Genomic DNA, 14285 nt, shown 5'->3' on the forward strand with positions numbered 1-14285 from the left:
ATCTCTTTAGCACATTATGTTTTAGTGTAGGACATATATACCAGGGCTGTCGGCATCAGTAGGTTTCATGCAGGTATGCAGGAAGTCCAGCTTTCTGAATCAGTGTTGGTTCCGTGCAGCATGAACTGGTACTGTTCTCTGCACTTGCATGCAGGGTAAATCAATATACGTTCCTATCTACTCATGCATTATGAATATGCACTGGTTTGTTTGTACTGGCTCAGTATTAATGTGCTTTAGATGTTGAGGATGCTAAGCTATTAGAATAACTGCCGGCCTCTATACATATGTCCAGTATAAATGTGCCCAGTCTCTGTGTGAGGCTGTATTTCATAGGAATTATACTACTTTGAAACACAGCAGATACTGGTTGTTAGTGTCGGGATTTGCATTGCAAAAAGTGGACAGGCACAGATTAGCTGAACAGAATGGAGATAAAGTACTTCATCGCACAAGTCTGAGAACAGGAGTCTAGTGAGAATGTAATAACCAGACAGAGGTTTTAACCAGGACTGAGAGGTAATGAATGTACAAAAAATATATAGTAGCTGTGGCAGAATCTCTCAAGATGCACTAGAAGCAGCAGAAAGAAAGTTCACCTAATAAATATCTTACTTGTGCTGAAAGTACAATTGTTCTTGAGTATAGGCTATCAGAATGTTGGATGATTTCCAATGTGATGTCATATAGCATAAAAGAACAGCCACGTAGCTGCTTTGCACTACAAGACCAGATACTTAACTGCAGTATGAAACCAGGAAATAGCAATATACTGTATGTGACCAGAATTAATCTGAAACTTTAGTATCTACTTCACCCTATGTACCAGCACAGATTTAAAGTAAGACACCTTTTTGTTTTGAGCAAATGTATACATTTTTAGCTTTTTCTTTTCTGAACCTGTGACACTGACTGCACTTTTATCAAACTGCCGGAAGGATATGCTTTTTATTATCACCACCTGATCAATCTAGCCTCTGCAATAGTTAACATGTGCAAGGGACTTAGAATGTCACCAAAACAGATACAATTTTAATGACTTTAGGGTCTGTGAGCATTTTATGTAGAAAAGCAGTAAGCCAATAATACCTGCAGGATTTCTGGGGATGTTTTGTACACAAGTGCACAGATGTATACAAAATGCCCCTTTGTCCTGGTCCCAATGAGATTTTTTTTTTTGTCAATTTTAGGAAATTATTGCTGGCTGTAGATAAAAAAAAAATGTTTTATATACCTTAAATTACATATTAGCAATTATGTACATAATATTATCATTCTTTAGAGAAAACAAAGTTTTGCTTGACTTGTATTAGTCTTTAGTGAGTTGCTTAAAGCCCCTTTAGAGAGATAGAGATTTATGTCTTACATTAAAACGAAGAGAAAATATTCCAAACACGCAAGACGGCAGCTGAAAGGATTAAAGGAGGTGTAAGATGCAGGATATAATATGCCAAGAAAGCTATGCACATCAACTCTCTTTATTGCCCGTTGGTCTGACTCCAGAGAGGTGGATTCAGGGAAATGTAGCTGAATTGGCATATTATAGATAGCTCAGGTTTATCTGCAAGAATTGCCAAATAAATCTGTTTGCATACCGTCTAATGTACAAAAACCTTCTCCTGTCCTGGTCTACCTACTACGGGCGACTTTCCTACAAATCAAATGTGCCAGGAGCAAGGACCACTTCTTAGAAGCTATCTATTTATATAACAGTCAAATGTTACATCTTACATGATTCCTGATGTAAGAACTGCTCTCCCTTTGCCTGAAACACAACTGAAGGCAAGTTATGCACGAAGGGGGGCTTTCAGAAGTTTCTAGAATGTATCCTCATCCTTCTGGGGAAAGAAAGCACATGAAAAGAATTTGAAGTCCAATGTTATTAATCCATAAAGAGATTCTGTATCATGTACTTTAAATCCAATTACCTTTTTGTGATCTGACATCTGAATAATGGGTAGGCTTACCTTTATTATTTTAAGCAATGGGAAAGTTATTATTGACCTGTAAATAGTATTCATTGCAAACCAATATATTAGGTCTACAGGTTGTTTAAAATTCTGTCTAAAGGGGAATGTCCACATTTTGCTTGCTAGTATGGACAGAAATATTTTCTAAGGGCCCCCAGAGTGCACAGAAACATCATTTCATATACAACACTACTAATAGGACATGATGGATGAATCATAAGCCTGTACAGGTAGCAAAAGCTATTTATTTCTCTGTACTGCACTGCAATATATAGTATTTTTTAGAACATTGCCACCTCAAGCCAAAACACTATCACATATTAACCCAACAGTCTACAGGGACATCCTACCAACAGTCTGTGTGAAGCCTTATAGCAGAATACATTTGTTCTTTACTATACTGCAGTGTTTCTGCTACATCCCTGTCTTTTTCTCTGTTTGTGTTGTCAAGTCAAACAATACACTTCAGCATCATTTACAATCTGTAACCTCTAAGTTCTTAACAACTTGTCATTTAGGAACTAACATGGGGCTGAGCGATGTTGTGTGCATGATACCAGGTAGCATTGGGAAGGCACGGAATGCAAAGTACCGTATCATTCCATAAATATATATTACATATTTAATATTTGTGTTATTTGACTAGTCAAATCTTCTTAAGTAACCAGATGCCAGTGACTAGATGCTCTGGATACTTGTAAGAGGCATCACTTACACGCAAACATATCTAACATGAAGAGCAGTTATTCAATTGTAACTTGCAGCCTTTAGGCTTGCTGTATTTATGGAATTTTTATCTGCAGCAGAATATCCTCTCAACAGCAGGAATCACATATAATGCATAGGTATCACAGTCCATTATTTCTATAGTTTAATACCGACCTTGAAAACATTACACTTAGAATTCTTTGTCATAGCTACAAAAGAGATACTTATATACAGTACATTGAGGTGAATTTATCAAAACTGGAGCAGACAGAATCTGGAGCAGTTGCCTAAAGCTTGCTATACACCTATAGATTATCTGCAGATTTTCTGTGGTCAGATGGAAAAAGTGCAACAAATTCCTCCATCTGCGCTAAACTGTGTGGATGGAGGAATCTCCCACTGCGCCAAGCTTCAGTATCTTGCTAGTCGGCCCCGCTGGCTCTCAAAATACTTGAACAATGCCTGCATCCAATCAGATAGTTCAGGTATGAGAGCCAGTGGGGCTAATTAGCAAGATATTGAAGCTTGGTCCAGTGGGAGATTCCTCCATCCATACAGATTAGTGTAGATGGAGGAATATGTTGCGCTTTTTCCATCTGACCATAGAAAATCTGCAGATAATCTATAGGTGTATGGCCAGTTTAGGGCAACCAATCAGCTTCCTGCCTTCATTTTCAAATCTTAGTCAAACAAACTAAAGAGAGAAGCTTATTGGTTGCCTTAGATAAAGCTGAAGCAGGCAGAATCTGGAGCAGTTGATATATTCCCCTATATTCCCCTATCTGTGTAGGTACTACCTATGTGTGCATGCATTGTGAATCAGTGTAGATAAGCCCCATGCTGGTGTAAATGACTGCAGGCACAAAAAAAATAGTTGTTCTCAAACTTTGTGATTTGAGTGGCTGAACAATGGAGCCTGCTGGCGTCTTTAGACTGCATGCCACAAATAGGGCACAAGCTGTCAAAGACAAAGCTTTGTGGTATTTAGGCTTCACAAAATAAAGGATGCTCAGCCATCTGGACAGCATATTTCTGAATACAAACCAAATCCAGAATTATACCTGATTCTTAACTCCTAGATGACGGTATTCCTAGCCTGAGTGCAACCTCACCAGAGAATCGCTGCAGAAAATGGCAGATTCTGAAGCACTATAGTGTGTACGTGGAGGAAAAGCAGTTAAACATCTTGTATAGCAGGTATGAATTCCTCTGGGCTGGAGAAGATGTGTTTATTCAGCGAGCTGACAGGCGTATTAAACGTTTGTGAGTTGCATTTGAGATGCATTTCATCTGACAAACTCCTCACACTGCACTGTGATCAATGCTTTCAGGCCTCATTATTCCTGCTAACCTTCAGTTTGTACACAGAGCAGAATCTTCTCTTCAAACTGGCTGTATACACACTGAATGCTAAGATGAGAGTCTGGCTGAGTGTGGATATGTATATGTGTATAGAGAGAGGGAGAGAGCTGTCCATGATTAACACGTGCTGAAATTGGAACTTTATCCCAATGACAAAATGGATGCAGTAAACTTTATTGACAAAAGCTGGGCTACCACGACAATGAAATAAATTGGGACTTCCCACCAAGACTAGGACCGTCAAATGTTATGATTTTTTTTTTTTAAAGAAAAATACTGCAGTGTGAAGAAGAGACAATGTAGAACACGGATTATTAGGGCAATGTTATTTCCATGTCTCATGCATACCAGGTAAAGTAAATGTCTATTACAAACAGAATACCATAAGTCAACCATATTTCTATATAAAATGTCCATATAACATAACTCCAGTATTATAAGTTAAAAAAAAAGCTAATTTTAGGGAAAAATATATATATGGTTGGCCCATTTCACTACACTACATTCCAATTACATACTGTATGCAGATATGCAGCATGTCGAAATTAAAAACTGTTTCCACTGGGCTTTAGTAGCCTTCTCCGCTTTACTTTTGACAGCTGTAATGTAATGGATGTTCATGAGCCTAAAGGATACTCACCACTTCGTATCACATAGCTGCGTTTTTAGAAGAATGTAATGCTATTCGTGCCAGTTCTGTCATAACCTTGACTTAACATTTTTACCATTGCTTCATTAAACACTGTTATGCAAGACCACAGTGGCATTGTATGGGTTAAACACCTTAGGCATTAGGGCTGTAGAAAATGATTGCTCAGCAGCCGAAGAAAACGACGGCCTTACAAGGACACTGGCAGGGAGAATTACGATCCAAGTGAACTATCAATCCTAACTGGGCTGGCCTGTACAAATTACATTACGTGCAATGAATGTATGAGCTTGCAGCAAATACAGCCTACTTCATTGTGGTTACTATTCACTTGCTTCTTCTATGTGCATGAAATGAAATGATCAGGTATTAAGAGTTAAAACAAAAAAAAAGCATGGTTAAATTGGGGCAATCTCTTCCCTTGTTTTACCTCCCTCAGAAGCAACATTTCTTCTTTACAATCCAGCGTATTACTAAATGGCGTGTCCTTTACAATTGTCCATGCAAATGTTTCCTCCAAGTCAGAGGAGAGCACTAACATACGTATCACACATTTGTTTTAGTATGAATTCTGTAGCAAGTGGTTTTATTATCATTGTGGAGATGTGAGTCTTTCCACTTCATTTAGCGATTAATAATTAGTGCCACTAAGTGAATGGACTTACAGACAAATTGAGAAGCCAAGCTAACCAGCACCCATTGCTCCTATAAAGTCATAAAAGGTAGCAGAAGCCATGAAATACTTTGGCTGCAGAGACAATTACTTTAAGATCCAATGGTGGCTAGTCACATGACCTTCTGCTTACGAGGAGGAAGGGAGATTAGCAAATCTATGCCTCAACTCTAATCCTACTTTCAGCAGAAATTGCACCAATTGCTTAGATATGGTAACATAACCATAACAGACCATTCATAGCTGGATCCTGGAGTAGCATTTCATGCCACTTTCTACCCTCCATGACTTTAAGGGAGTAGAGGGTGCAGGGTTCTAGGGGGTATTATTTTGACTACAGTTCCACCTGGAATTCTGTAAACCATGTTCTATAAGTGCCAAAAATGTTGGGAAATTGTCATTAAGCTAAATACCTTTGTAAGATGGGTTTGATGAAAGCCACCATTTGTGATCACTAACTTTTGGACAAATCAACGTACAGTAAAGTCTATACAACAAGAACATGATATCCACAAGGGATCGATTTACAGATTAGCTTTCATTTGCATATTTATGTATAACAATTGTGGGTCTATTTTAAGTGTGATTAAACACAAGCATGGCAATGCTGCTCCTCCATAGATACAGTGCAATGAATGAGCATTGGCACCCTAGAACAGTAAGTGTGTTATTGGCAGGATCAACAGGTGAAAAGCTTTAAAAATTGAAACTATTGTAGCCACCACATCTAAGGAATGGTAAGCAGCAATACGTTACATTCGGTTTTTGGGTTTAGATATACTTTATGGGTGAAATGCCAGATTCACCATTCATTTACTGACTTATCAAGAATATTTTTTTATATATATGCAGTTGGAGATTGATGCATATCTGTCAATCTGTGAAGAGGTCATCATAGAGTTTCATGATTTCTTTATCAGCATTTGTGCATTTGCTGACATTCACCTTCATCAGTCATCTCTATATGTATAAGTAGTTTATTGTGCCCACATTTACTCAACCTTTATAAATAGATTTGTAACTGTAGTGTTTCAAATTATTGACAACACTGAAATTAGTTTTGACTAATGATTACATCAACACAGGCTTGTCCCCTTTTTTATTGTTTGACTTATGGTTCAGATTTATGAAATACACACATTCTCTGAAAATTGAATCATTTCTCCTGTATGTGAATATAAAAATCTACAATGTTCAAATGAAAGTTACAGCATTATTCAATCAAAAGAAAAATATTTTTGAAAATGGTTTTCCAACTGTCCATTTCATTTTTTTATCCCCGTGTCTGATTACAAAAAGGCTAGTAAGGCGCTTCATAGATCACAGTTTCGAGAATAAAGCCAAAGGCATAGAGTAAATTAACTTACCCATCTTCTTATATGCAACTGGTTGGCATGCCAAGGTCAGCTGGCATGTGCTACAATATAGTTTTAACATAAAAACCCTGCCATGCTGCATGTGTAAGAATGAGTACTACCCAGGTATGAACCAATCAGTTAAAGTCAAAGAAACAACCATTAAAATGATTTAGGAAAAAAATGAATCAATCTCATCATATATTGCAAAACGCTCCCCTACCAGATTATTTCAGTGAAACTAAAGTAAATCTTAGTGGATAGGGTGAAAAAAAAAAGTAAAAGTACAATCAAAATCCCATGCTGCTGTATGCTTGGAGGTCCCTTAGAGCAACTGGACTGAAAAAGCAATATATTGCTAAATTAATACATTTCCATCTTCTGTGGCTACCTGCTGACCAGTACTGCTTTAGAAGTCTGTTGGAAGATGTTGCTTTTATTAAAGTGGGCCTTAGTCCATCCATAGCGTTATCATAATAGGTCATAGAAATAGTCTAGGCCTTGTCCCAGCTCCCAAATGGATATTCCAGTTCCTAGCTCCTGTGCAAGGTCCAGCCGCACCTGTATTGACTGGTAAATATAAAACCACATGTCAATATAATCTCTAGTAACAAAGAAACAAATACAAAACATAAAACCTGATTAGTGATGAAATAATTTCCCAATACAACTGCTATTTTACACAGTACTCTTTGCCAGCATAATGTTCAATGTGGATCTTATTTTGAGTTCACGTTTGCAGTGTTTCTTAACTCGAATCTTTAGATACCTCCAATAGTGCCATATTCAAGGATTTACATTGATGAGGACAATTGTGGAATATTTAATCCTGTTACCAAATGAAATCTGCAGCACAATCTCCTAAAAACATGACCTGTTTGGGGTATTTAAAGGGTCAGCCCACTCAAAACTGGTATTTCAGTTTTGAAAAATTCCAAAAGGTTAAATCCCCTGACAGTCACCTGTGTCTTATGTCTCTGGGACTTTATTGGTAAAATATCTATTCATGAGTTTCTACGTCTGTACACCTGTGGTGGCCATTTGAAGTCCCACTGCACCTGTTGGATATATTTACATTTATTTTATTATTACCAAGAAGACAATAGAAGGATTTGGAACACACAACGGTGGGCAAGAACACCCAAAACTCCGAGGTGGTCAGGGACAGGATAGGTAACTATATCTTATACTGTATTCTATCATCACTGTAACTAAAATACAATTCACGGGTGGAATGACTCTTTAAAGCAGGGTTAGCCAAACTCTGGCCCTCCAGCTGTGATGGAACTACAAAACCCATGAGGAATTGCAAGATTCTCACAGCCACAGACATGACTCCCGGAGAGAGATGCATCATGGGATTTGTAGTTTCACCACAGCTGGAGGGCCGGAGTTTGGCTACCCCTGCTTTAAAGAGTGCATTTAAATGACACTGATGTTTAGTAACACCTCCTGTGTAGTTTTCATTCCCCAAGAAAGCATGAAATGATGGTGGATTGCGTAGGGGTTGAGTTACTAAAAGCAAGTAGGCTGTTCACTTTGCAAGGGAATTTTCTCCAAGTGAATTTGAACCACATTCACTAAGCTAAAGGTAAATTCCCTTGCAAAGTGAACAGTCTATTCACATTTAGTAAACCAACCCCAGAGTCTCTTGTATGGATAGGTGAACAAGAATCCAGTGATTTAACAATACCGGGATTATTAATTTGAAAAACATGAATTTTCTCATTTCTACAAAATATCTTTCCCTTATCTCCATTAAGTAAACACATCCAGTTGGCATGTATTACTTTATATGTTAAATTTCCCTTTGTACTCCCATAAGCCTGTTTGTTAAGGAAGAAAACAACTGCAAAAAAGACAGTGAGGCGGATTTACTAAAGCATTTGAGAATTGTCCAATCGTGTAGATGAAATATGTAAACAGGTATTTTCTTTTCACATGATTAGATCATTGAAGTGAATCGTCACACATTTTATTGTGTGGCCATTCTCAAACCCTTCAGTAAATCGCCTTTAATATCTTCCAGGCAAAGAAAATGATTTCATGTAGGAAAGTTGCTTCTGTGCATTCAGTTGTTTACTGCAGGATTACCAAAAATTGTACCCTGTGTAGACAAATGTCAGTGGCTGACTATACCAAGAGCCATGCTACAGTATTATTATCAAGGGTAAATAATAACTTATATGCAAAGTCCAACAAAAGAAGAAAGCCAAAGAAAGCAGAGAGAATGAAATGGACATTCCCTCAGTAATATTAAAACAAATCTCTACGCTACCTGTTGATGATATATGAACTTCAAAGTGGCTTATATAACCAGGAAATCATCTAACTGTTGATCCAGCTGCAAAAACAAATGCTAAACAACCTCCATCAAGAAGTGTTTAGATGGTCCAAACTCTGTATGCATGCTAAATCTTACCTTCAGGGTTGGGTAAAACACTGCATGTTTTCCTCCTTTATTCCTGCAAAATAGATTTAAAAAAAAATAAAGTTAAGCATTGACAAAAGACATGTCCCCATTGCAGAGCGGCTGAAAGACACCAAAAAACAAATGTATAAAATTATATCTTACAGCCAAATCAAGCAGGGCCTAAAGTCCCCTTGTTGAGGAATTGAAATTTAAATGTAAATTTATATTACAAAAATTATGGTTGCATGGTTTGCATATCTACCATTAGACCCTCTGTTTGGAAAAGTTTGAAATCCCTGACCTTCAAAAAGCATGGTTGGGCTCTGGCATTCTCTGAACACCAGGTTTTCAGACAATAGAGGACATAGTGGGCCAGCTAAGGGTGCTCTATCATCACTGGGGTGGAAAACAAATGCCCTGGGTAAGCAAAACTCTTTGTAGAAGCCTTAGATCTCAGGGCCAATTTGTATTGAAACTTGGAAATGTTTTCTTTTGAAAAAAGATTAAGAGCTTTACTTTGCAAAACAAAAAACTGAATTGAACAATGCAACCTGTAACAAACCATTTCAAATGTATCATGCTGTTGAAACTGTTGGTATGTTGCCTTGAACTGTTCATTATTTTTGCACCTGAAAGCTAGTTGAAAGTACCTAAAATTGTCATGTGTATTGCTGCTATATTGGTTAAAAATTGCACATTTTCCCACCTTAAAACAAATATAATTAGACTTCCTATATGGTAGGTGTCTAATTCCTCTTGGCAATGCAGCTCCTTTTGCGTCCGAGGCAAGAATAGAAAATAGTTTTGACCCCCCCCCTACAGACATGTGACGTCACCGACACCATGTATGCGCAGCATCATGTGACGTAATGCACCCCACCTCCAGGATGGCGGCACACGTGCAGAACGCACCTGTGGCCGAATCTGAAATAGCCTAAAAATTTGTTTCCTTTGACGAAACTAATACACATTTTTAGTCTTTGCACATGTCTAATAATATATGTGTGTGGGGTTTATTTTTTTCTTACTGTTGGGGGGGAACTTCGGGGAAATATCTGGGGTCGAAACAGACCCCTGATATTTCCTTTTTGAAATAGAAAAATAAATTGAGTACACAGAGTCCTCAATCTCTTTTTCGGCAGCATCTAAATGAATGGAGAGCACTTCAGTACAGAGGCTTCCCATTCATTAACAAACTGGTGATAGTAAAATATTTACTATCATCCAGTTATCAATGGATAGAAGCCTATGTACTAAGTGCTACTGTCCATTGCGAAACTCATGAATGAACAGGAAGTGATTTAAATCACTTCCTGTTCATTCATAACTGGGGACACATAGTATTATGTGCCCCCAGTTATTTACAAACATTGGAGTGATCAGCTGGTCACTCCAGTGTTTGCTCTGCCAAAGAGGATCGACAAATATTACACATATTAACCTTTCTCCTCTCTCCATCCTGACCCGCTCGGGCCCGCACAGACCTGCATAGGAGAAGGAGCGCCGAAGCTGGCGGGGGGCCAAGGAGAAGTGCTGTCACTTCAGGATGGCCGAGCAGTGAGGAGAGAGAGAGCGGCTAGCTGTCAGATCCTGGCCAAGTGGCTATCTCTCCTCACTGCTTGACCATTCTGAATGACAGCACTCCCTCCTTACCCCCGCGGGGCTACAGTGCTCCATTTCTCCTCAGATTCCTGCTGCCCTTGCCAATACAGACAGGGGAGAGCAGTGGGGATCCGAGCAGAAGCTGCAGGCTGTGCCCCCCTCGCAGCTGCGCCTGAGGCGAGTGCCTAGCTGCATATGAAAAGCCGATAATACTCTACATCTGGCTGAATACATACCATTTCAACCTTCACAATTCCAGGTTCCAAATCTTATCTCCCTGTGTGTATGACAAGTTATGTGAAAAGATCACTGGAATATGATCCTAACCACCTACTGGAAAGGTCAGATTTATCCTGATACTTGGAATGTTGAAAAGTACAAACAGTCAGGTGGTGTACTCACTTTTTATATTCCAGGTAATGCTCAGCAATGTGCTGGTCCCACAGTAGCTTGGGCTTATGTTCCTTCAATATTTCAATGTACCTGTAGATCAAACCGGGCATAAGGTTACATTAAACACAGCTAGAGCATAATATATGTTACAGTATATGCTACACACAATCTGAAATCTCAGCTCAATAGCCAGAAGCTGTCTTTTGTAAAGCTCCCTGCTGCAAACTTCAGTGGAAATTGCAAAGTAAAACCAGAGAAAATGCCATTAATCTTTACAGAAAATGTCATCCTCTGACATGAAGATTGCAAAAGTTAAATATTAATCTAAGAATTCATGTGTGCTGATAATGTGTACCTTCATCTTATTAAACTATGGCTTTATCTAGCAGAAGAAAGCTTTATTCAGAACTTTACTTGAAATTCAATTCATGTTTCTATGATTACGTTGTCAGACCTACAGCTTGAAGCCATATTAGGCAGCTCTTGCTTTTTCTTAGTTCTGACATGTAGGTGGCAAGAGCATCGACATTCTTTTCCAAACAACATGTCATCATGCACAACAGGCATTTGTCTTCAGCTCACTGGGACCATGATATATGTTACCAATTAATGTGATTTGACTATCATTCCTGCTCATTAGATGTCTAAAAATTAATTCCAATTACATGTTCGGTTTCATGACAGTATGGTATACAATACTGGCAATAAATGATGCCTTTGACAAACTCTGACATAAACCTTCCAACTATAGTGTCAGCCTGGTATAAGGCCCTTTCGTGTGTGTGTGTGTACATATATATATATATATATATATATATATTTCCTGGGGCATCTTGGCAGCACACCATGGGTTAAGATCCGCCCCTCTTAACCCACAGGACACGTCATAAATTTAGGCTTCTCCAAGACACACTCATTCTTTTTTCTGTCCTCGCCATGGGACCGTGATAATGTATTTCCAGTTTTTTTTGAATGGGTTCATTGTTTTTTGTTTTTTTACCCTTCTTGGGACCCTTACCTGCCGCTCTGTGGCCACCCAGGCAGGATCAGTCTCCCCTGTGCTGTAGACCCTGCTCTCATGGTTTTAAATACTCCATACCCAGGGTGTCCGACCGCGAGGCTGCAGGTGTAAAGCTCTGCATTTGCCGATATTCAGCCATTCCTTTCTCCTTAGGGCTGTGCGCCCCGTACAACTCTCTCGTTTTTTTTTCCTGTTCTGATTGGGGCAGGTCGGTGCTGGGGTCTCCGCCCATCGGGATTCATTGGCTGCAGCTGGCTCTACTCGGCTACGTGAGTATCCGCTTCTACGTACTGGCTTCATGGATTTCCAAGATGGCGTCCATTGGCTTCTCGGACACATTGCGCATGCGCATTGCCGGTGTTTCTTTAAAGTTTGGGATAATCTTGCTCGTGGTAAGATCCAGCTTACAGCTGATGGAGGACTACCTTCGCCCTGCGGACCCTTCAGTTATCTGACCTGCTCCAGTAAGTACACTTCTTACCACTGTTAACTTTGGGAGGAGCATACTTGTTTCTGGTTGCTCTAACCTTTCATAAATTTTTTGGCATTGCCCTCCCTGTGTGATCACTAAATCCCACGGTGTGCTGACAAGATGCCCCAGGAATACAGAAAATTGTATACTTACCTTCCGTAATTTTCCTTTCCTGGTGCATCGATTGGCAGCTCACCAATCTTACCCTCCCTGCCATGACTCGGACTCTTGACTAGAATGAGTGTGGCTTGGAGGAGCCTAAATTTATCATGTGTACTGCGGGTTAAGAGGGGCGGATCTTAACCCATGGTGTACTGCCAAACGATGCACTAGGAAAGGAAAATTACGGAAGGTAAGTATACAATTTTCCGTTATATAGATACATATATATATATCTATATAACTGAAAATGACATGGACATAAGTATTCGTATTACTGGCTTAACATTTCGTAGTCCACCTTTTAGTGGCAATATTTGCAATCAGGTGCTTTCTGCCTGGCAGTTTGTCCTATTCTTCTTGAGTGAACTGCCCCAATTGTTTTGAGTTTAAAGGGTTCCTTCTTCCAACTGTGGGTTTCCTATGTGCCCAATCTCTCCAATCAGCCGCACGAAACTGAGGTCCATAAAAATCCAACTTTATTGTAGTAAATTGCATGCACAGTTCAAAATACTAGGTATACACCACCATAGTATCTCTCCCACTCCAATGCCCCTCACGCGTTTCACTACCAGGGCTTAATCATAGAGGTTTCCTATGTGCCCTGTTTACACCATACATGTGTATTGGTGTGCAGAAAAACTTAACTCAATGGACATGGTGTGAACTCTAAGAGAAAGTGTAGATGATGGCCCTGCATTCAGCTATAACCCCATTGCATTTGAGGTAGCACTGATTGTCAAGGTATGCACATATATACTCGGCAACAATTTGGAATACATCCAATCTGCATATACAGTATGATCTCCAGCATCACTGCAACCCTGCATTGTAAACATTACACCAAATGGAATAGTTCCAAAATGGAGGTGGGTTGTATAAAGTTTTTGGATTTTGTTGAAAAAGTCAGGGCAGGTTGAGATCACTCTAGTGGGCACTTGCCACCATTTGTAAAAATAAAAAATATTTTTTTTCAATTCAAGTGGGGGAATTTAATGTAAATATTGTTAGAGGAAATACAGCAGCAAGATAAAGTATGTGAACCCCTTGGAATTGACAGTTTGTTTGTTTGCAGTAAACAAACCCATGAAACAGTCACAGTGCTGGAGGAAAAAGTAAGTGAACCCATAGGCTGATTACTTCAACAAAAGCTAATTGGAGCCAGTAGCTTGCACACCTGGAGTCCAATAAATGAAATGAGTTTGGAGGTGTAGTTTAGAGCTACTTTGATTGATAAAACACACTCAAACATTTTAGGATTGCTGTTCATGAGAAGAATCAATTGATGTTAACCATGCCTCGCAAAAAAGGAGCTCTTTGAAGACATACGATCAAGAGTATTTGATCTGCATAAGGTTGGAAAGAGATACAAAGCAAGTTACTGCAGAAAACCCAGTTAATCTCAAGGGGTTCACATACTTTTTCTTGCATAAGTTAGTACAGATTTAGGAGAGTAGACAAAAATAATACACTCGATTAAAAGAAAATAACTTCAATTCTGAATGAAA

The 14285-nt window shown here is 39.0% G+C and overlaps 1 protein-coding gene across 1 annotated transcript in view; it reads right to left on the reverse strand.

Annotated features, from left to right (window-relative positions):
* Positions 1 to 6350: 6350 nt before the first annotated feature.
* CHID1 (chitinase domain containing 1) overlaps positions 6351 to 14285 on the reverse strand; it is a 319821-nt gene continuing 311886 nt past the window's right edge. Inside the window, exons 11-14 of the mRNA XM_018556039.1 lie at positions 11135 to 11215; positions 9140 to 9182; positions 6941 to 7287; positions 6351 to 6363 (exon numbers count right to left, since the gene is read on the reverse strand). Coding sequence (XP_018411541.1) covers positions 7189 to 7287; positions 9140 to 9182; positions 11135 to 11215 — 223 coding nt within the window. The 3' untranslated portion in view covers positions 6351 to 6363; positions 6941 to 7188. The remainder of the gene's footprint in view (positions 6364 to 6940; positions 7288 to 9139; positions 9183 to 11134; positions 11216 to 14285) is intronic.

The sequence above is a fragment of the Nanorana parkeri genome, unplaced genomic scaffold (genome assembly GCF_000935625.1).
Source record: "Nanorana parkeri isolate BGI_ZX_2015 unplaced genomic scaffold, ASM93562v1 scaffold222, whole genome shotgun sequence".
In the NCBI taxonomy this organism is placed as follows: domain Eukaryota; kingdom Metazoa; phylum Chordata; class Amphibia; order Anura; family Dicroglossidae; genus Nanorana; species Nanorana parkeri.